At 43.4% G+C, this 22,542-nt stretch overlaps 3 protein-coding genes across 15 annotated transcripts; 1 reads left to right on the top strand and 2 right to left on the bottom strand.

Annotated features, from left to right (window-relative positions):
- Nucleotides 1–161: 161 nt before the first annotated feature.
- Nucleotides 162–9,856, bottom strand: gmeb2 (glucocorticoid modulatory element binding protein 2). 3 transcript variants are annotated; one of them, XM_040192414.2, is made up of 10 exons: nt 9,548–9,856; nt 5,341–5,498; nt 5,156–5,241; nt 4,858–4,988; nt 4,598–4,701; nt 3,789–3,946; nt 2,649–2,717; nt 2,408–2,545; nt 1,137–1,259; nt 162–1,052 (listed from the first exon to the last, which is right to left on the bottom strand). In XM_040192414.2, the coding sequence occupies exons 2-10, from the start codon at nt 5,481–5,483 to the stop codon at nt 487–489; spliced, it is 1,518 nt and encodes a 505-aa protein (XP_040048348.1). In that variant the 5' UTR covers nt 5,484–5,498; nt 9,548–9,856; the 3' UTR covers nt 162–486. The 3 variants fall into 3 exon arrangements, with proteins under 3 accessions (XP_040048348.1, XP_040048347.1, XP_040048346.1); XM_040192413.2 differs by lacking the exon at nt 9,548–9,856 and adding an exon at nt 6,183–6,670; XM_040192412.2 differs by lacking the exon at nt 9,548–9,856 and adding an exon at nt 6,183–6,516 and having other exon boundaries at nt 5,341–5,522.
- On the top strand, nt 8,955–16,808 carry tpk2 (thiamin pyrophosphokinase 2). 11 transcript variants are annotated; one of them, XR_013453502.1, is made up of 11 exons: nt 8,955–9,550; nt 9,626–9,867; nt 10,557–10,620; nt 10,706–10,836; nt 10,966–11,068; nt 11,146–11,250; nt 11,344–11,462; nt 13,383–13,432; nt 14,454–14,586; nt 14,678–14,774; nt 14,880–16,808. XR_013453502.1 is itself a non-coding variant. In XM_078094023.1 (9 exons), exons 1-9 carry the CDS (start codon nt 9,481–9,483, stop codon nt 14,924–14,926), a joined length of 897 nt encoding a protein of 298 aa, XP_077950149.1. In that variant the 5' UTR covers nt 8,955–9,480; the 3' UTR covers nt 14,927–16,808. The 11 variants fall into 11 exon arrangements, 4 of the variants coding, with proteins under 4 accessions (XP_077950149.1, XP_040048349.2, XP_040048350.2 ...); XR_013453510.1 differs by lacking the exon at nt 13,383–13,432 and having other exon boundaries at nt 10,718–10,836; XR_013453508.1 differs by lacking the exon at nt 13,383–13,432 and having other exon boundaries at nt 14,454–14,542.
- Nucleotides 16,803–22,018, bottom strand: LOC120828808 (rho-related GTP-binding protein RhoA-C). The gene is made up of 5 exons (XM_040192418.2): nt 21,833–22,018; nt 19,975–20,130; nt 19,349–19,469; nt 19,126–19,256; nt 16,803–18,436 (listed from the first exon to the last, which is right to left on the bottom strand). The coding sequence occupies exons 2-5, from the start codon at nt 20,128–20,130 to the stop codon at nt 18,263–18,265; spliced, it is 582 nt and encodes a 193-aa protein (XP_040048352.1). The 5' UTR covers nt 21,833–22,018; the 3' UTR covers nt 16,803–18,262.
- Between the last annotated feature and the right edge of the window lie 524 nt (nt 22,019–22,542).

Below are 22,542 nucleotides of genomic sequence, written 5' to 3'. Positions count from 1 at the left end.
AGCTGCTAATGCTTCCATGACAACTGAGCGGTTTTGATAAAGACATCTGAAAAAAGACAGTAAGTTGACCTTGAATTGTGATTTTCTTTGTGGGGAAAAAAGCTTTAAAATGTACGACCTTGTTGGCCACTAAAGGACATTCAACATGTAGTGACATACCATTTGTTCTTGAAAACACAGTTTATTATCAAACTAAACAACACTGGGTTGTTTCCAGCCTATATGGAATCCATCCCTACAGAAACAGCTGTATCAAATATATTAGTTACCAATAAATATTTACAGTCACATCACACCATTGCCACCATATCAATTTAGGCATTGTGAAAATTCTACAAGGAAGGCTTGTGTGTTCAATGACAAAAGAAGAGCGCGCTTGAGCCGATCTGTTAAAAGTCAAAATGTGCACAATATATCGGACATTCAGTCCCGCGTCCAAAATATTGAAATGGAAGGCAATAACTAGGTGGGAGAGGAACCGTCTCCTCACTGCTCCCCGTCCTCCTGCTCTGGCTGACTCTCCTCCTCCCCGTCTGCCTCTCCTTCCTCTTGCGACTCATTTGCAGCGGTTGCCGTGGCATCCAGCACACTGAGGCTGCCAACCTGCTGCTGCGTGGCGGCCAGGCTCTGCAGTGCGGCCTGCAGCGTCACCAGCTGGAACTGGGGGCCGACCACCTTGACAAAGCCGCCACCCTCCTGACCCGCCGTGGCTGACAGCACGGTCACGTTGGAGCCGTCGGACCCCAGCTCAGCCCCGGAGAGTGAGGAGGTCAGGAAGGTGTACCCGGCCAGGTTGGCACCGGCCTGGGCCCCTGCCACGGTCAGGACCTTGCTGAGCGGCAGGCCCGTCAACTGGCCGAGCGGCAGGGTGATCTGGGTGGGGCTGGCGCCCACCGAAGCCGGTCCGGAGACGGCGCGGGTCAGTCGTGGGCGCTTCAACGCCGGGGGCGCGGGCACCGGGGCGAGGGTCATCAGGACGTTGTTGAGGTGCTGGGATTTGCTCTTCAGCTCCTTGGCCCGCTTCCTGTGCTCGTCGCACTGCTGCTCCAGAGCTGCATGTGGAAACAACACATCATCTTTATGCAGCCCTGTGCCATGCTGAAAAGTGAGAATCTGCTAAGAGGTCTTGTACTGACCGGCCAGGCTGCGAGTGTACTGCTCTCTGTAGCGGTCCATCTGGCTCTTGTGACTGGCTAACACCTTCTTCACTAGGTCCAACATCCCGAAGTTCTGTACTATGTTGTTCAGCAAAACAGCATCTGAAAGAACCCAGCAGGTTAAACATGAAAGCAGCAGAGTAAAGAAAAGTGTTGTAAAGACAAATGGCGGAGTGATTTGACCTAAGTAGGCGTCTGTTGGATCTCAAGACTAAACGTTTGTAAAGGAAACTAAATCTTGAGGTTTGAAGACCCTTGTACTGCATCTCTGCTTCAAGCTACTCAAGCCACTTGTAGCAGAACAGCCCCGATCTCTGGACTGGCGGTGGCTAAGATACAGTGTGGGTAATTGCAATTGCTTTGACCTTCACTGCTGTGGACCCTTCACATTAAAAGCTTTCCACCGGTCAAATGCTTATATTGTGGACGTTGTAGTTGTAGTTATAGGAAATGCAATGTTCGTTGCCAAGTTTGCAAGCTTCATTTGCGGCACTTCTCTACAATGAAAATAGACCTAAACACCAAGATGAGAGCATTGGCTTTCATACTGCAGGGAAAACAGGATTGCACCTGAATAAAATACATTATAGGTCCAATACCATTGTACCAGTTTTTACCAGCGATATTATTCTTGTGATTAAATAGGACTGGCTGGGTGTGTTTTTCAAGCCTGTGTGCAGTGCATTCTAACAAACATGTAATTTTCCCACTGGGAATTAGTAAAACGTATGGATTATGATGTGTGTATATTAAATATTAACTAACAAGACTATGTTGGAACACACAGCAATTTTCTCCCACGCCGTCTTATGCTGCAGTAGCGGTGTTCTTTTTTTTCTAATTACAGGTTCATACTCGCCGTACGCCTGCATTAATATTCCCAGCTCAATAGGGGTGAAGTACGCTGACCGATTGTTTGTGGTTGTTGCCATGGTAAATCGTAGTATCATGGCTCCATTCATGCTGCCTTCATTCTGTGGCCTTGCATGCCCTCAACTCTGAGTCAACCTACTCTGAGTTGATTGAACCAACTCCAAACAGCTGTTCTGAAATCCAAAACTTAGAGTTTCCTTGAGATGGGAAACTCTTAAGTTTAGGGTTTGACTCAGAGATTGTGTGCCGGGGTCCTACTTGAAACGGACCCCGGCAAACCAACTAGAGGCGAGGCACACAGCCTTCAATTGAATGTTTCAGACGCCTACCTCGGTCGGTGTGTGTGTGTGTGCATATTGTGTCTGTGTGGTTGCAACCTTTGACCTGAAGTGGTGGGTCACACACTCTCTCCTGTAACCCCTTCAGCACCTCCTGCAGCTCCTTCTGGAAGTCTTCCACCACCTCCTCCAGTAGTCCAGCTTCCTTCACCGCTCGCCAGAACGCCACAGAGTCCTCTGGACACACACACATTAAGTATACAGCGGTCCTCTCCATCAGCCCATTCCACATGATGGTGAGTGCGCGCGCGTGTGTGTGTGTGTGCAGGTTGTCGTTCACCTCCGATGGCTGTGACCCACTCTGAGGTTTCCTCCGCCATGTCCGGGAACGAGACCACTGCTCCATTCACTAGAACACAGGCAGTAAACTACTTCAGCTTACTGAGACCAAAGCTGTCACTGTGTTCATTACGATGACATTGCCCCAGTGTTGCCACCTTTGAATCCCTGGCCCTGCGTTGAGGATTTCTCTAAACGGTGTAAATGGGCTCATCCACTGAGTCACGAAAGGTTGTTATGTTCTATGAAGTACGGCAAACTCTTTTCTTAAGAGGCAGGCTGTGTTCTGCCACATGTCATGGATGTAACTGGAGGAGGGATATCCACCATATGTTCTGCCACTGGACGTCATCCAGGAATTCCAAGAACCAGATTTACCTTTTATGTTGTCTTGAAGGCCAGCGTGCTCTTCATTTGACATACTTAAGATCGGATGAGTGCTGGTGATTATTAAAACCAAGAGAATGAATCCGTAAATATGACCACTTCTGCAACCCGTCATTGGCGGACTACAAGGACGCGTGGATGGCCTCCGATTTATGGAGAGAGATCTCCGCAAACGTCGGTCGAGGGGTGTATAAAGTTGTGGAGGAAAATACGGGACAAATGTGTCCGCGATGAAAAGCAGCAGTAGCGATGCATGGGGCAATAAAGTCTATGATAAATAAATAAACAGACCAACGACTTTCACACACAAAGACGTGACTCACTAGGTAGTCTTCGACAAAAAACGTTTTCCACCTATTGTTCTGGTGGTGAATTGCTCTGCAACACACGCAAGACTTTTTGAACCACGAATTGCAACGACACGATGCAGACTCATGTGCCAGCCTTAAGAGGGAGGCGCGTTGACCTCATCCCATCGTTAGATTGGGTCAGATATTTTCACACCTTAGTTACAGCCACGTGTGCGGCTTGCCCGGGGAAATGTGGATTAGCTCCTCCGATGGAAGAACAACCCTGCTCTCCACTGAGCCACAGTGGTTTTCAATCATCAATTATCATAACCATAATCATCACAGGAGCAACATGTCTTTAGTTAGATTCCAGTATTTGTATTCTCTTTGTTTTCAATACATGACACTTTCTCATTGTTTAGGAGCATGTGAACACAGGTGGGGGGGTGGGGGGGTAAACTTACAGTCGGCCGGTGAGGGGGTGGCAGGAAGCAGCTCGGTGGGCTGATCCCCGCCAACGGACACTTTGGTCCCCACCAGGTCGATCTTGGTGCTGCGGCACGTGTTGGAGCACACCTTGGTGTGCTGATAGAAGTCTAGCTCACCAGAGTCCATGATCTTTCTGCCAATAGAAAGACCATGAAAAGGGTTTTTATCATCAGACAGAGTACCTGTGTTTACTGACCAAACAGTACCATCATGAAAAGGAAGGAAGAGATGGAATAAATTGGTTTATGGAAATATTGATATGCTGAAATAAAAAGGAAGTAATCTGTAAAAGAGTGTGCAATTTTGTTTAGCTAAAAGTTTTAATGCCTGCATTTTATTATTGTCATTTCCCCATGTTCCAAGCTAACACAAAGCATGTAAAAATTGGTAATGGTACGTCAGCGTTCCGACGTTGCAGTAGCTTTCTTTTAAAGTCAATGTTGAATGAGCATTAAATGTATTAATTAACCAGTGGTGAGGATCAATCAGACATTAACAAATACAAATAACAAAATGGAGAAAAAAATACATTTAATAATATCCGTAATATTTCTGCTGAATGATCTCGTCTGTAGAACTTAACACCATAATGGCTCAAAAGCGTCTACAAGTCAATGGAAAGGTCCAGGACACCAACATTTGGATCAGGTAAAACATCATAAACATGAAACATGCAGTTAAATAAATGTCGTATTTGTTGAGTAAAACAGGAGCCTCTGAGCTTTGTATCCCATATTACCAAATCAAGTACAACTCCCTGTTTGTGTATTTGATGAGTCCACACCTTAGCATGGTGCTGTTGAGTCGGATGGCTCTCTTCCAGTCCTTCAGAGTGGATTTCCCCGCTAAGCATACAAATTCCTTTGGGCTGATGAGTTGCTCATTGAACTGATGACAGGAAAAATAAGAGAAAAAAATAAAGAAAGACTACTGCCACCAGCTGCTGATGATCTCAAAATCTGCATTTCTTTAAACAGCTTTGTGGATGAGCTTCTTTTTTTTAATTTTTTTTTTTTTTAAACAGACTGTCGGTCCGGCGTGTACCTGTACGCATTTCACATTGATCCCAGGGCAGACAAACTTATTCCACACCAGAGTGGCTTTAACGTCCCCGCAGGTAATCGGGTAGAAGACATCGGTCTCCACGTCCACGTCTACCTCCTCGCTCAGCTTCACTGCAGAGACGGAGACGAGAAACACTATCATACAGCCAATTCTGCCAGAGTCAATTCTGTCATCTGATCAAGCGTGGATAGATTTACAACATCGCAGAGACTACTCTGTGCTTTGGATCGAGGGGAAAGACTGCATATTTCCACAAAAACATGCAGGGCCATTTTACCAATGATGGCCTCTTCAAGCGACGGTGAATCTGTTTCACCAGCCTCCGCTTCCGACTCTCCGGGTTCAACAGAGACTACGTCCTCCCTGGAAAACCCACACGGCACTTAGAAGCTTCAATGAAGCAAAGTGAACAACTCAAACTCATATTCCTCTGTGCACTACTGATAAGTACAGATTGGTTACCCTGGCTGAGGGGTCAGGTCCTCAGTCACCAGCACCACCTTGTCCTCCTCCACCACGGAGGGGAGGTCCTCGCCTACCGTCTCCGGTATGGTGACGATCACCACCTCGCTCACGTCCTGCATGGTGACCTCAGACGACGCCATAGGGAACGGGTGGAGCTTCATGACAGGCAGAGAGAAAACCTGATATATAATATCCATTTTCAGACAACATTGCAAAAAGTTCATCATTACAAAAAGAAAAAAGGGTTTTTATTTTGTAATACTAAATCCCAAACTTGCTTCAACTTAAATACACACTGAAAACACAAGTTAAAAACAGCAAGGAAATATGGATGGGACCAAAGAAAATTGTGATCATCTGCTCACAGATGATCATAATTCATATAAATAAAATCCTTAAAACAGTAGTCTGGTTCACTATCATGAATAATAATTTATAAACGACGTGACAGAGAAAGCTCTGTCTCTCTCTGCTGGTTACTTTCATGACAGAAACGAGGCTGCTTATGAAGTCCTACTTTAGACACACCACACATAGTGACATTTTGTCTCGAACTAATAATAACGTATGGTAATGCAATAAGTTATAAACGTCCACCATACCTCATTCTAACTTAACTAACATCCCGTGCACTGGTTCTAAAATCACTTTAGAGCTAATACCGCGGTACTCCGGGCTAAATGCCTTTTCACTCCAGCCTTGCACATCAGGTCTGTGTGACAGCATCACGAAGTTTGAACTCATCAAAAGAAACTTAACTGCTATTTGTCGCACCCGAATATCCAGCTAAGACCGAACACCACCGCATATGCATTTCATTGTAGACATTAAACAGTTACCTCGTGGTCTTGGTTAAAACCAACCGTTCGCTAGTTGATGAACGTCGCCTCGTCTCGCGGGGGATCGATTCGGGGATGTGACCGTTAGCCCCCACCGGCCGGTTGCTAGCTAACGTTAGCTCCGTGTTAGCCGAAGGAAGAGTGCAGTGAATAGATTCATAGCGGATGTTTCCTTCATAGTCCTAACAATACACCAACGCGCAGTTCTTTGAGATGTTTGTGGACCAATCTTGTAATTCATTAGATTTTATCCTCTCAAGACTACTCCATATTATTCCTTCTTCTTTGGGTTTGTTTGAAGCAGCTCATAACAGCCTTTCTCTTCTTCTTCTTCTTTGCATTTTAGCAGCAGCGAGTGTCAGCAGTCTTTTGCTAGCGCCATCGTGTGGAGTCATATGTGTGTCCGCTGCCTTGTTTTACAGTAATAAACACACGTTAGAGAGTATCAAAAAAATGCACCTGCAAAATGAATCATCAAGGCATTACCTAAATATTCACAACCCTAATAATGATCATGAATTTGACCCATGTCTGCATTATTTGTGAAACCTGCATTTAATAAAATTTCTGCAATATTTCTGCAAAATGATCTTGTGTGTAGTAACTTCTGTAAATGTTGCTAAACGCTGCAATGGCTCAAAAGCGTCCACAAGTGGAAAATCCTAGACACCAGCATTGGAATGAGGTAATACATTAGATGTTCTCCAAATAGTTTCTACAAAACATGCAATTCAATGAACGCAGGATTTATTGAGTAAATATTTGCGGTTTGTTCTGTCCTTGATGATGCTGTGGGCTGTCCTGGTGACCCTGGTGGAGTAAATGTCCTGTAGTGAGGGGGAGGCAGCTCCTAAGATGAGCTATGCTGTTTTTATGACACGCTGGATGGCCTTCCTGTCCCAAGCGGTGCAGTGTGATTGATGTGGTAAGGATGCTTTCGACCGTACTCCTGTAAAATCATTCAATAACCGCAGTATCATCTGCAAACTTGATGATACTGGTGTTTTTCTATGTGAAGAGGGTGTACAGCAGGGGACTCAGTATACAGCCCCAGGGGTCCCAGTGCTCACATATAATGAAATAAAAAATAAAGACAATAACAATATTGGTTAAAAGGATAAAAATAATAATACAAACCTAATAAAAGTGATAGAGTTCACGTTGGCACAGTTTTCCATGCAATTATCCCACAGGATGCACCTGAAGGGAACTATTTTGTTCCACACTGAAGTCATCACTGCTCTGCTCTCTCCCTTCTCTCGTCCTACCTCGACGGCTGCATATACCGGGTAACCTGGCGAGGATCTGTGTCGGAACCTTGTCCTCTTAAGGCCGGCGCATGCTTCTGCGTCTGCGTCTTAAGCACCGCTGTGTCGACGCACTCGTTTCAATTCATGGTTCAAAAAGGCTTGCGTGTGTTGCAGAGCAATTCACCACCAGAACAACAGGCGGAGCAACGTTTTTTGTCGAAGACAACCTAGAGAGTCACGTCTTTGTTTGTGAAAGTTGTTGGTTTGTTTATTTATTTATCATAGACTTTATTGCCCCGTGCATCGTCACTGCTGCTTTTCATCGCGGACACATTTGTCCCGTATTTTCCTCCACAACTTTGTACATCGCTCGACCGGCAAACTGACATTTGCAGAGATCTCCCTCCATAAATCGGAGGCCATCCGCGTGTCCTTATAGTCCACCAATGACGGGTTGTATAAGTGGTCATATTTACAGATTTTTTCCATTTTTTCCTTTAACCCTATCTCCACCGTAATAACCTCCTTGACCCCCACCAGTCAGGCTTCAAGGCCATTCCACAGAGACTGCTCTCCTTGCTGTCTCAGAGCAAGGACTCCACACTGCTAGAACCGCCTCTCTCTCCTCTGTCCTCATCTTTCTGGACCTCTCTGCTGCATTTGACACAGTCAACCACCAGATCCTTATTTCCTCCCTTCAGGAACTTGGTGTCTCAGGCTCTGCTCTCTCCCTTCTCTCGTCCTACCTCGACGGCCGTACCTACTAATTTGGCTATATTGCAGTTAAACAAAACTCTTTTTCAGGTTTGTGAAAAAAAGTATCGTTGTTTCATATTTAATTACGTCCCCATCTCACTCAGAAGGCAGCGCAGGTACTGATTCAGGCTCTTGTCATCTCCCACCTGGACTACTGCAACTCCCTCCTGGCAGGTCTCCCTGCTACCGCCATTAGACCTCTGCAGCTCATCCAGAATGCAGCAGCTTGACTGGTCTTTAACCTTCCAAAATTCTCCCACACTACTCCACTCCTCCGCCCTCTTCACTGGCTACCGGTGGCTGCCCGCATCCAGTTCTAAACATTCGTACTCACGTACCATGCTGTGAATTGATCGGGTCCCGTCTACATCCAGGACGTGATCAAATCCTACATCCCGACCTGCACTCTCCGCTCTGCATCTGCAGAACTGCCCGTCCCTCCCTCACTGAGAGCAAAACACTCGACTAGATCACGACTCTTTGCTGTTCTTGCTCCGAAATGGTGGAACAAGCTCTCTGAAGACACCAGGACCACAGAGAGCCTTCACATCTTCCGCCGCAAACTAAAGACACACCTCTTCAGACTCTACCTCGACTAAAAGACTAACAAATTGTAGCACTTAAATTGTACTTGTAACGCCACTTATCTATAGCAAATTGTAAATTGGCTTATTTGAGGAAAATGCACTTTCTTGTTCTTCTGAGTTTGTATCCCTATGATTGAATGCACTTATTGTAAGTCGCTATGGATAAAAGCGTCAGCTAAATTACATGTAGTGTAATTTAATCGAATGGTGCTTTAAAAAGTGGACTAATGGTGTTTAAATGGCATTTATCTATTAGGAAAACCCCCCACGTGATTGTTGGCAGTGATCACATACAATTTACTGTCGATAAGCGTTTATTATTGGACTCATTAACCTCTGTTTCCTGCCTAAAATACATTATTGTTTTTATCAATAACTGAAATAATAACATATATGTAATATGTATAATTTTGTATTGGACGTTTAACATATTATAGCTAAAATACAGTGTATAGATGGTATTTATAGATGGTAATTACATTTTAGGCTGGATGGACTGATGAACACCTGTAGATGGGGCGCAGCCTCGAGCAGCCAGTTACGTCAGTGAGACGCGAAGAAGAAGCAGACATGCGCAGAGCACTCTAGAAACAACATGGCGTTCAAAACAATAGCTTGATTAGCATGCGTGCGTGGCTATCCGCCGTCTGGTCCACCTACTTTACACAAGTTTACTCTACTGTTGCACGATAGGTGGTCTGTAAAATGTCTAACTCTACCTGGTCCCAACAAATACTCCAGCTCCTCCGCCGAATGAATAACTTTTATTTACCAGGTGAGTGACACGGAGTTAAAACGGTCAGTGGACGGTTGCTTATTAAAGTATAACACTGTCCACTTGTTCCGGCAGGCTCCCGTCGTTCTGAATGCTTGAGGTTTGAGGTTAACGGAGCACAGGTGGGCTGGGTTCCTCCACACGTTGCTTCGGTGTTGACACGGTACCCGAAAGTGTTCTGTCCTCCGCGCCGGGGCGCGCTTTCGCTGTGCCCGAGCTGGGACTCAAACGAGACGAGGTCCGCGGCCGTGGACTCAGTCCTGCGAACCGAGAGACAGGGGGGCTCCCTGACGTGTCTGAAAGGGTGGAGGGACGAGGTGGGGCTCTGACGTCACACGGAAGATGTACCGCGAGATCTTCACGTAACGTGATCAACGTGACCTATTGGTGGTCAACAGTAGCGTTATGTAAAGAAAATATTAATAGTATCGAACAATTACACATGAGGAGCATACAAGATGATTAAAAGACAAGTTCGTACAAAATATTGGAATAATATGAACAAAAACAGGAAAATATAAACATACATATATACACTTGGGTAAATCTAGTGGCTTTATAAAAAGTGAAAGATGGGCTCCATCCAAAATATGAGGGATAATTCACATTAAGAAATGAACTATCTGATTGTGATCGATGGTGTGAAAGGCCTTGTAAAAGACCAAAAACACAATATTAGCCATCATTTTACTGCAGCACTAACAGTAAACATAGTGGCAGATAGGAGATGTGTTTTTCCTTACACGTGCAGTCTTTTCTTTATGTCATTTGATTATGATTAGAACTTTTAAAAACCTCAACACCAACCTCACATTAGGTTGTTAAAACTCCATGTCATTTTAGTTGACTGAATTTCCATGAGATCTGTCCCAAGCAAGGTGGAAATGCTAGTTTGTCCTTTACTGACAACATTAATGAGGCTTTCTATAATGTCATGCACTGGAATTAAAATCCCATCCTACCCCAAATTTCCCTCAGTAATCTTGAAGCATTCATTATCTTTCAGAAGTACAGTGTGATGCCAAAATTCTTCGACCCTCCTTTGATGTGGATGGAAAGAGCAGCTACAAGTAAGTAGTCCTGGCAAATGCTTTGGCAGCTCACTCTGCTTCTAACGGTATTGGTGTGTAAGCTCACTGTGATGCTAAACCTCAGGTCTCTTTGGAGTCAAGCGGTACGGAGTGCACGTCAACGGCTACACGATTGGGAACAGCGGCGAAGTTAGCATGTGGCTGGCCCGACGCTCCCTCACTAAGCAGACATACCCCGGACTTCTGGACAATGTGGTGAGCAAACACTGTGATCGACTGATGCCAGCAATCTGTGATGATATATGTTTTTAGACTCTTGCAAGAATTATGAAGGTCTGAGAGTATGCTCATTCGGTCTAAATGTATTTCATGGACCTGGACAAGGCATATGACTGGGTTCCCCGAGAGACTGCGGGAGGAGTTGCGGGAGTGATAGAGTCCGTTCTTGGGGCCATCCAATCCCTGTACGCCCATAGTGGTCTCGGCAGTAAGTTGGAGGGCGTTTTACTGTTGACCTTTGCCAGGGCTGCGCCCTGTCACCAATCCCGTTTGTGGTATTCATAGTCAGGATATCGAGGCGGGGGGTTTACAGTCCAAAATGGCCCGAGGAATGGAAGTTTGGGGTCTCTGCTGGAACTGTTGAACACGCGACACAAACCCGGATAAGAGGTTGAAGATGAGATGAAGTCAGAAACATGTCCAATTTGACATGTCAGATTTCCAAATGATTAATCTCAGAGTGACGTCTTGTGTCTTTTGAAGGCAGCAGGCGGTATCGCAGCTGGTGTTAGTATCAAAAACACTCTGGTCAAAGAATGTCAGGAGGAAGCGTGTATCCCAGCAACCCTTGCAGAAAAGGCTTGCCCTGTAGCCAATGTAAGGTGAGTCTCTTGGAGTTAAAGGGTAAGTTAGCTGATTTGTGCTGATAAAATCTAGTTAACAGACTCGATTTGGCCAGGAATGTATCTACAAAAACTCTGTGTGCATAAGTCTTCTTATTCCTCCACAACTTTGCACATCCCTCGACCGGCAAACCTGACGGTAGATTTATGTTTTAGAGGTAGAAGGGCCTCTAAAAATCTCTTAGACCTGAGAGACAAAAAAAGCATAATTCATGTTGGAGGATGAAGGGAGGGAGGGAGGAAGGGACGAGGTGGGGTTTGCAACATGTCGACATAAAAGGACTTAATATGTTCAAGTCATGTGTCATATATATCATATCAATGACCTCATATCAATAACCCAGAGTGAGTGCTTGCATGTTTCTGGTTGTTATGGTGATGAACGACAGCTGCAACAGTTGTTGTTCTTGACAAGCTAATTAATGGCCGGAAAGTATGAACATGGATTTTTGTCCAAACAATGAGACAGATGAGACCCTATACAGTAAACTGATTATTGAGCCTCTTATTTTGAAATTATGGGATTGGGTGTGTGGGGGGGGGAGAGTTGTCGGGATCAGATATATACAGAATCTGAAAGATCTGACAGTTGAAGTTTAGGAGAATTTAAGAAATTCATAGAGAATCAACGTGAAGAAAATGATGAATATTTGAAAACGCATACGAGGTAGAAAGACGAGAGAGTCCTCAATAAGCACAATATTTTGATGACGTTGTCTGTGTTTGAAAGTATGCTGAAACACAAGCATTTAATTTAGAATTCACTCTATGTGGGTTGTGTATGTGTGTTTGTGTGTAAAGCCTAGTTTATGCTTCTGCGTTTACAGAGAAACGCAAGGACACGCAGACGCAAGAGCCCCTTGCGTGTCCCTTGCATGCCTTTTCCTCCCTCCTAGAGTGCGTCGACCCATTTTTCTAGACTAGCGCCAAAAGCTACGCAAGCCTCCTCCAGCACGCACGGCTGTGATTGGTCTGCTAACTGCATCCTTTCCAAAGTCTCACATTTCCAGTTTCATAGCACAATACCGCCATTATTAAAACAAAGCTTTTTTACGAGAAAATGGATCAGATTGAAGAGCTTTTGTCGGAAGAAATCCGTAAATATGACCACTTATTCATCATTCACCGTCATTTGCGAACTATAAGGACGTGCGGATGGCCTCCGATTCATGGAGGGAGATCTCTGAAAACGTCAGTTTGCCGTTCGAGGGGTGCACAAAGCTGTGGAGGAAATTACGGGACAAATATGTCCACGAAAAAAAGGCGACGAAAAGCAACAGTGGTGATGCACGGGGCAAAAAAGTCTATGATAAATGAATAAACAAACCAACAACTTCCACACACAAAGACGTCACTCTCTCGGTCGTCTTCAACAAAAAACGTTACTCCACATATTGTTCTGGCGGTGAATTGCTTTGCAACACGCGCAACCCTTTTTGAACCATGAATTGAAACAAGTGCGTCGACACAACTGCGCGTAAAGACGCAGAAGCATGCGCCAGCCTTAAGGAGTGGGCCTTGAGGATGGAGGGGGCAGGGAGGGAGGGGCACAGGGGGCTTGCAAATTGCTTTTGGAGAAGAAGGCCCTCTAAAATCTCTAAGACCTGAGTGACGAAAAAGTGTGTGTGTGGTTGTCATTGTTATGTCTCTACGACAGGGTTTCACGTTATGCCCGTATTTTGATAACATGCTTGTATTTTGATAGGACCGATGATGTGTTTCCGGTCGGTGTTGAAGTAAACCACAGAAACGTTGCGGCTCTCCTGATTCTTGTAGTGTTTTCACATGTGATGGCACCCATCACCAACGTCGACAGCTGCACTAGCAGGCTTTGTGGGAACATCTCTTAATTTCAAATCTCTACCCCTCTTTTTTTTGTGCGGAAATGGGCTTCCATAGTTCTGGGAATGCACAACTCTCAACAGAGATGAAATCCAGCCAAAGACGAGGTTTGTAACCAACTAGATGTAGAGATACCATGGTGACTGGGTCCGCCCCCTTACTATCAAAAAGAAAAATAACTCACAAGCGAGCAGAAAACTATGGAAGCCCATTTCTGCCACAAAAAAAGAAGGGTTAGAAAGTTGAAATTATGACTTGGTTGGTGACTACGGTCACACAGAGGTGTCGTTTGTGTTCAACGTCTCGCTGAATAGCTGTGAATATCTTGCCAACTTTACCGAACTGTAAACGTTCTACGGACACTTGCACCCACCCACTCCACTCTCATAACAAACAGGGAGGACAGGGACGTCTGACCTTTAGTGGAGTCTAAATTATCTTCGGTATTTCCGAGTCCGAAATCAATCAAACTTCTAGGGAGATAAAATACGTTCCGGGTGGTATTTATTCCGTAGTTATCGTGATTAGTAACAATTGAAGTCCTGATGAGAGTTCTCTCTTTGTTGAACCAGTGTTGCTAATTTCTTGATAAGGAAATACGCGGCAGAATCAGCGGCGTCTTTGTGCATGCACGCGTTGATTTCAGTCTGGACGTGACGTATGGCTCCTCTGTTCTCTGACTGCAGCTGGACTGCTGCAAGCCGCCAGGTTTCTGTGAGACTCGCTAAGGACAGTAACTGCAATACAATACAATACGTCACGTCAGACACCACAAAAGTCTCCAATAAAACCAGATAAGGCCGCTGGTCACTTTTGACAAGAAGTCGCAAAGAGGGTTTGGAAAGTCAATGTACCAATCAACGAAGAAGCCTGCGCATTAAGTCATTTTGACTTTCTAACCCTTCTTTTTTTTGTGGCGGAAATGGGCTTCCATAGAAAACAGCCAAGCGAGGAGAACTTTTGCAAGCAATTTGCTTGACTTTCGCTCGCGTGAGAGGGACTTTGGCTCGCAAATGTTTGATTTTCGCACATATGGACCTGATTTGCGCTCTCAGATTTTGATATTAATTTGCCTTCACATTCTTGTCAATGCAGCAGCACACTGAACTACTTGAACCTATGTTCCAGTTACACCTACATGGACGAGGAGGGGGTGTTCGCAGAAAGTCAGTTTGTCTTCGATTTGGAACTTCCTCTGGACTTCAAGCCTCGAGCAGGTGATGGAGAGGTCCAAGACTTCTACCTACTGCCCCTAGATAAGGTCGGGGTTAAGGATACATTCTGCAGAGTGATATTTATATCTTTAGATTTCAGACATGCGTATAGGATTTGATCTTCTATCTTGGTTTCAGGTGAAGGAACTGCTGGCCACTGATGACTTCAAACCCAACTGTGCCATGGTGGTCTTGGACTTCCTCATCAGACACTCGTTTATTGACCCAGATACAGGTTTGTGGCTATCTTACAGAATCACCACTGGATGAAATGGAAATTTTTTTTTGACAACTTGAAAGTTTTTAATGTTTTGTGTTGGCTGTATGCTTTTCATTTCAGAGCCATGCTATCAGGAATTTGTGGCAGGACTCCATCAGACGTTATAGACTGCAACTGAGGACTAATTCTACTCTAATTTATTGACGAGGCATTCATTTTTAATTTCTCCATGCTGAGAGGGCTCAATCTCAGGGTTTCCAAAAAATATGGATTGGGGACAGTGGAAAAAAATTGGGATGAAATTTGAGGGAGAAATACCCTGCTAGAGTTTTAATTAAACCTTTTTGACAACATAAACATTACAGGTGCCGTGGTGTTTCACTGCCACGATTGGAAGCCGAGGGCACTGCGGCTCCTCCCAAGTAACGCTCTTGTGGGCATACACTGGTTTTTACAACGTCCAAATCCAAAGTCCAAATCCATGATTAGTTATGATGGAATTATTCACATTGTACCATACTATTTGTATTTATCTATGTGCCCACAGGAGTTAACTTTGAATGGATTGGGTACAGAATATCTTCTACGTATGTGGTGATTTTGTCATTTGAGCATTGAGTAAGACCTAGTTTTGTGCATGAAAATGCTGTATCATATTATTTTGGACAGGTTTGTGGTGAGCCTTTGTCCCATGATCCAAGTGCAGCAACCCAACGGTTGTTGTCAAAAATGTCAAAAGATGCAGGGAATTTTGCTCTTATAACCTGGACGTCTTGCCATTGGTGGAGCTTGTCTTTCCAAAATTTCGGTAAATGGGAATTGGTGTCCTCCATATCCTCAACTATTTGTTCTCCTAATATTTGATTGTATCTTTTTTTATGCATTAAGAGAGAGTCGCACATTTTGCTCTGATTGGTTCCAGGTGATGTTTTCACAAACCAACAAGGTGTCTCTTACGGATCTATTATTTGTGAGAATGACAATAAGGTCCCCCATATGCAAACTGAACCTGCAAACGGGAGGCCTATGATATCTTTTGCTTGCCTTACGTCACATGTAATGGGCTCAATTGCAGGGATGAACTTGTAAGGGGAAAGTCGACAACCCCGTTGAACACTCAGTTTGACTTTGAAAGGTGCTCTATTTTTTTCTCTATTTACCAAAGCTGCGCTAGTAATGTCAGTATACAGCAAATATAGCCATGTTGGAAATATTTTGCCAAAACTGAGCTTGAACAAAATAACTTAACTTATCAGTACTAGTGACCAAAGGCCTTCTCCAAGAGGCAAAGAGGAAGGTTGCCATCTTGGGAAAACAGGATCTCTGATCTCTGACTTGGGGTAGGCTGTTAGACATGGACCAGCCTTGAACCCCACATGTTTTGTCTATATCGACCATCTGATTAAATACTGGTTGCTTAATGTCAACTCTTAGCAAAGCAAAATTATTGCAGTTTTTCAGGTCCACTCCTTCTTCTATTATGAAAAGAAGGTTGATAACCTCGAAATACTTTCCTTGAACACTTGCAACAAAGGGTCTTTAAGCTGGTTACAAAAGAATTATACATCTTTGAGTGAACTGTGAGAAGCTGGAAATCTATGACTATGCTCTTCATCGCTTCGGTTCCCTCACTGATTGTCAAGTCTCATTGGAGAAAATATTAGTTTTGTGAATAAGTGAGACAAAAAGAAACTTGCTGTCAATGATAACTCCTTGAGAAATGCTAATCTCTTTTCCCCCCCAGACACGTGAAGGGAAATAGTAGCGTTGCAACTTTGCCTCTTTTTTGCTGCTTTTGGTTTTTACCTTCAGCCTGAAAAAAACATTGTTTTATCTTTAATATGCTCCCACCACAAAGGCTGCAAGGTGAACCATTGATTACATTGTCCTCACATCTCGGTGGTCTAATAGGCTTGTTAAGTTTCCAGGGGCCTGTTTATTACCCTACATTTGGTTTTATTCCCATCTAAATCCAACAATAGCTGTCAACCAACACCCGTGAGAGCCAGTCAAATGCATGAACTGAAATAAAGACAAATCATGTGAGAATATGGTTACAATTTATTTCCTTTAGAATACATTAAAAAAGACGACTGGCGGAAAGTGAGGATTAACTTGTATACAAAACAATATTCCTCTAACAAATAACCAATCCTTTAGCAGTTACTTGCATTTTGTATTTCAGAATTTGACTTGCTTTTTTTAAAGCTCTGTGCAAATAATACATTAGCCAGTAGAATATCACATGGTTAAAATAACATACAACAGAAAAGAAGCAGAAAAAAAGAATGGTTGCAGACATCCAGGTGAACAGCCAGAGTGGAAACCAAACCCCTTCAAATAACACACTGGCAGGTGCCAGCTACACCAAAACATTCAAAATAAAAGCTGCTATTTAAATAATATGTCCAATGACGGCAGTTAAACCATTGAGGCTGGAGTTTTCTGTACTATCTTCACTTATTGCCGTTAAGTTACTGCCTCTAAAACTATACTTCCTGTAGATGTTTTTAAATGAAAACTACAGGACAACCTGGATGATTTCCAATGTAGAATCTGTTCATAAAGTGTTGTGTTTCCACAATAGTAGTAAAACAACAAGGGGAGAATCATCAACTGAAAACTGCGTTTGTGTTAAAAAACAAAACAAAACTCGACATATAGTCAATGTGTAGTGAATGGTAAATTAATATAGATAATGGGGACACAGAAGGTGTTGGGTTTGCATTAATGAAAATTAAACATGAGCAGATCTGAAATCAGGGATCTATCGGACAAAAATATGATATATACCTATGGAAAAGGTTAATCCGAAATAAAGTCTCTTTAGACAAGCCAGATTTATATTATGGTCTACTCCTCTCAAGTCAAATTGGAGCTGTTAAATTTGATACCCAACTTTATACAGTATCTGACTGTCCACAACAACTCAATCACGTTATTGTCTCACTGACAGCTTAACATGTTCATGAACAAGCTTGTTACAAACTTGTTACAAGCTACAAAACATTCAAGCAAGTTGGTCTCATCAAAATCTGCTCTAAATGAACAACAGCTGTGTCAAAGAATAGAGGTTCATAAAATGAAAAGAAGCCCTTCCAATGTTCGGGGATGTTTTCACATGGGAATGAAAGAGTGGAAGAAAGACAAAAACACGAGTCCCACTGGAGGCCCTCGGACTGCCCACAGGTTTGGAACTGAAATTTTCCATTTTCCCCCACACATTGAAAAGGTACGAGTGACAGCAATGTTTCCTTCTCATAATTATGACATGTCTAAAGAATCCTTAACGCAAGATTACAATACTTTCATTTGAAAGCTAGAAGCTATAACCATGTACATGTAAATGTATATACTCCCTTTTCTCTCCTCATAACCGCCGCATTCATAGTGCCCGCCTTGGTAACCAAGCAGACACGGAGGAGGGATCTTTTTTATTTCTTGATTTTTTTTGGCCTGGTTTATTTCTCTCCCCCCCTCCAGATCCTGCATGACCAGACACTCTATAGCAGGGTGCAGCCACCCTTCTTGCCTCGCCTCTTGGCCTGCAGCGCCGCCCTGGTGGCCATCTCGAACACCTCCCGCACACCGTCCTTCGTCTTGGCCGAGCACTCAAGGTACCCGAAGGCATTAATCCGGTTAGCCATGTCTCTCGCCTCGTCTGACCTCACTGGCTCCTGTTTGGATCAACAGATCAACCAAAATCATGAAAGGAGATCTTGAGCTGGTAGTAAACAGGACATAATTTAAAAATGAATGTAGATTGTTCTTGTGTCTTACTACATGGGAAGGAGATTTTCATAGAGATGGATGTATTTGTTAAGTAGTGAGCCTTCGATTGGATGAATTGCATCCAGATTACACTGCACAAAATTATGTTTTTGCTTAGTGTGAACAAACCATTCCTCAGCGTTTTTTTTACCAAGCATTGGCGATGTATGATTTTAGTGCATGTTTGTGCGTGTGAGGCAGCCGCACAGTCTTCATTCTGAACTGGGCTCATATGAAGTCAGCACGTTTGTCTATAGAACTCTTAGCGCTGTTAGTTTCAAGCCATCGGCCCAGTCAATACATTACATTTCTAAAATACCTTGCTCCCTCCCATGCTAGTATTCTTGTCTGTTTTTGCACACTCCGTATGGAGAAGCCCTTTATACAACCAGGCTACAAAACATGCACACCATCCCTTTAGCTCTATGCTAGCTTCCACAGAGTTTAATGCTGCTCTCGTTGGTGAGTAGCCAGCATGCATAGGTCAAACGATGCGGACTGGTACTTAACGTAACCTTTTTTTATGCACTAGGGCTCTTGTGAGTTTGGTGGTGAAGCCCACAGCAGCTTGAGGGGGAAGTGCCGTCTCACGAACCTGTTTCATCTTTGCCAGCTCCCGACGCGTGTGCTCGTCATTCCGCAGGTCTTTCTTGTTCCCAACAAGAATAATGGGCACGTTGGGGCAGAAGTGCTTGACCTCGGGAGTCCACTTTTCCGGAATATTCTCTGCAACAGGCATAAGGTGTACATGTTGAATACAGATCAGATCCCGACAGAATGTTTAAGAAAAAGCAGCACCACAAAAGAAGAAGCCTCACCCAAACTGTCAGGGCTGTCAATGGAGAAACACATGAGGATGACATCTGTGTCTGGGTAGGAGAGAGGTCTCAGGCGGTCGTAGTCCTCCTGACCCGCTGTGTCCCAGAGAGCCAGCTCCACCTAGAGCAGGACGGGATAGTCAGACCTCTTCCACCATATTTTCACGACAAACCTGGCTGCCTCTATGCCATGCAAACATGTACGGGAAGATTCAAAATCCTTTTGAAAAAAATACAATTGAATGAAGTAAATCAGAAAAGACAAAAATAAGATGTTATGATGTTTAATTTAAAAAAGGACAAAAAGTAAATGTCTTCACATGACCAATCAGTTTTTGTGAAATGAATGTTTTGTTAATCGAATAGTTCAAATTTTTGGAAAATACAGGTATTTTAGTCAATGTATTTAAAAACTCCAATGATATTCCAATATAAAAGGTCACAATAACATCAAGTTTATGTTTGTAGTCGCCTTTCTGCCTTTATTCAAGTTTCCACTTTTATGGGATTTTCAGCTCTGCCTATTTTTTTTAATGATCTGCAGTTGTCCCTGTGACATTAGTTTAAATGTATGTATTTTATTGAAATTGTCCAATATTGTTTATTCGGAATAATGAACAGCTTACCTGTTTACCGTCCACCTCGATATCGGCCACATAGTTTTCAAACACCGTAGGCACATAAACCTCGGGGAACTGATCTTTGCTGAACACTATGAGGAGACAGGTCTTTCCACAGGCACCGTCACCGACTATCACAAGCTTCTTCCTGATTGCTGCCATCTGAGAGAATAACAACAGGATAAAGGCATTGACCTGTATTCAAGATCAGGGATGTCACCGAAAGAGTTTGGGAAGTCAGACTGAAAATATGAAATCCTAGTTAACGTTTAGACAACTTATCACGGGCAGTGGTATGAACCGTTTCGTCATGGGAAACAGAGCTGTTGAGCCATGGAATGTGAAGAGGCTAAACAGGAAGTGCTGGGGTGTGTAAAGTGTGAAAATATTTTTGCACCGGTTTGCAATGAATGAAACATGTTCTTTGCTCAACTAACCACTCAAGTTGATCAGAATCAAATCAAATTCGCCACGCCAGTGCACACTTAATGAAATCCCTCCTTCAAACCATGAACATCTGCTCATTGCTCCTCAAATCTTGTCAGGTTCCGCTGCAATATATCATCACAATGTATTTTTAGAAAAGTTAAGCAACCATGCAATGTGAACTGCTGCGTTTCCAGCTCGGCGCTTTGACAGTGGCACTGCAGTTTCCGGTCTTCTCATGTGCGAGGCCCTTTTTACTCTTCAATCTAACCGGAGATTTAAAAAAAATAAGTGCCCTGCATTAACACAACGTTGAACTGCGGATCCATGACTTTGATTGGTTTATTATTATTAAGACTCTGGAAAGATTGGTCTCTTGTGTCCACTTGCCCGAACAAAGGTTCATTTACTCACATTCACTCCATCGATTTACGAACGCCGACTACTTGACATCAACCGTTTCCTCTGTCCAATGTTTATGTGCTAATGTATGTGATGTGCTCAGTGTGATGGGAAATACAATAGAAGCAGGTCCCTTTACATTCTGTGACACGACTGACGCGTGTTACACTTTAGACAACAGATAATAAATGTGACCTTGTGTTGTATTCGTCAAAAATCTCTAGAGCAAGAATTTGACTGAAAAACTTTGTTCTTAAATCAACAAAACCTGTGACAATAAATCACTTCATAACATAAAAGCAATCTCCTCCCGTTTAAAGATTACCTAAATCGACACATCATGGTGACTAGATGTCACGGTGTTAACCTCTAACCTGCCACGGCTGTTGTCCTAAACACGCGTATTTGGAATATGTGCGTCACTAAACCATCGTGCCTGTATACAACTCAGTGGAAGCATCTAGAGCTCGTTGGTGGATGGATCTCCTCATTCACATGGCATTTAGCCCACAGCCACAGTGACACCAGCTGATGTTGATATATGAACATTTTACCCGCGTTAGAGAGTCAAATATGTAGACGTGGAACTGTAGAAAATGGCTAATATCCGAGTAAGTGCTCAAAGGTCTGACGTAACGTTTTCTGTATAATTATAACTTAAATTCACTTCCTCACTGCCGTTTACCTCTTCGTGCAAAGGGCTATAGCGTATGTCAACTCAATCTCTAGGGAATTGCTTCTCCTTATATATACCTTGCTATCCTAATGTCGCCTTAAAGTACATTGACTTCCTCATTTAGCCTCTATTTCTTAACGAAAGAGTACTTCTAGCTAGCAGCGGTTGCCATTCCATCTAAGGAGGCTAACTATTAGCTTGCTAACTTTGCTGAGTTTTCCGGGGGACCTGGCCTCTGGTCAAACTAGATATCTAACATTTTAAGAGCTCTATACATCGCTTGGTTCTAACACCTAACCTGATATTCAAACCAAGTTAGCAAATACCCAATGCGAGGAGTTACTTTTACAGCATTTTTACCGTATTATTGGATATCCTCGCCTTTCTTTAGTTTTTCCTGTCGGACCTATCAGTCACGCCCCCAGTGCCACGGAGATAACGCCCGCCCATAATATGTACTTTAGGCCAATTGGACACGGCGGAATAATGAGTGACTAGTGACTCAGCCAACCAACTAATGCACGTACAAATTGCCCAGTTTTATCTGATGGTTTTACCCTGAATTATTTATATATATGGCCGGTTTGCCTCGTTGATATTTTGCCCTCACTTTGCATTCAAACTGTGCCGTCAGAGTTTGACACGTGTAGTTTGGACTTGGGCAGACAAGAAGCTGTGAAAGCGGATGGACTAGAACCCAATATTATTGTCTGAAGATGGACATGAATGATGATAAACATAGTCTGTAATGTCAGTACAAAAACTAGTCCGCTACAGATCACCAACATCTAGCAAGAACACGTGACAACGGATTTGCGTTTTGAGTTGAAAGTTACTTAAAAACATTAGAAAAAATATTTAAGTAGACGTACAAGAAGTAAATGAACGCTTTACAGCTGAATTCAAGACAAGATAAAATACAGTAATATTTTGTTAAAATCTGTCAGTTAAATAACATTACACAAATTATTTCCGGGGAAGACTAAGTTATTTCTTTAGCTATTTCCATCAGTTTCCTTTTGCACTTATGGAGATATGAAATGATATATTACATTTGGTAATGTCAGAAT

This window comes from Gasterosteus aculeatus, chromosome 2 (genome assembly GCF_964276395.1).
Source record: "Gasterosteus aculeatus chromosome 2, fGasAcu3.hap1.1, whole genome shotgun sequence".
Classification (NCBI taxonomy): domain Eukaryota; kingdom Metazoa; phylum Chordata; class Actinopteri; order Perciformes; family Gasterosteidae; genus Gasterosteus; species Gasterosteus aculeatus.
Note: the sequence above shows the minus strand (reverse complement) of the source record. Positions and strands in the feature narration are given on the sequence as shown.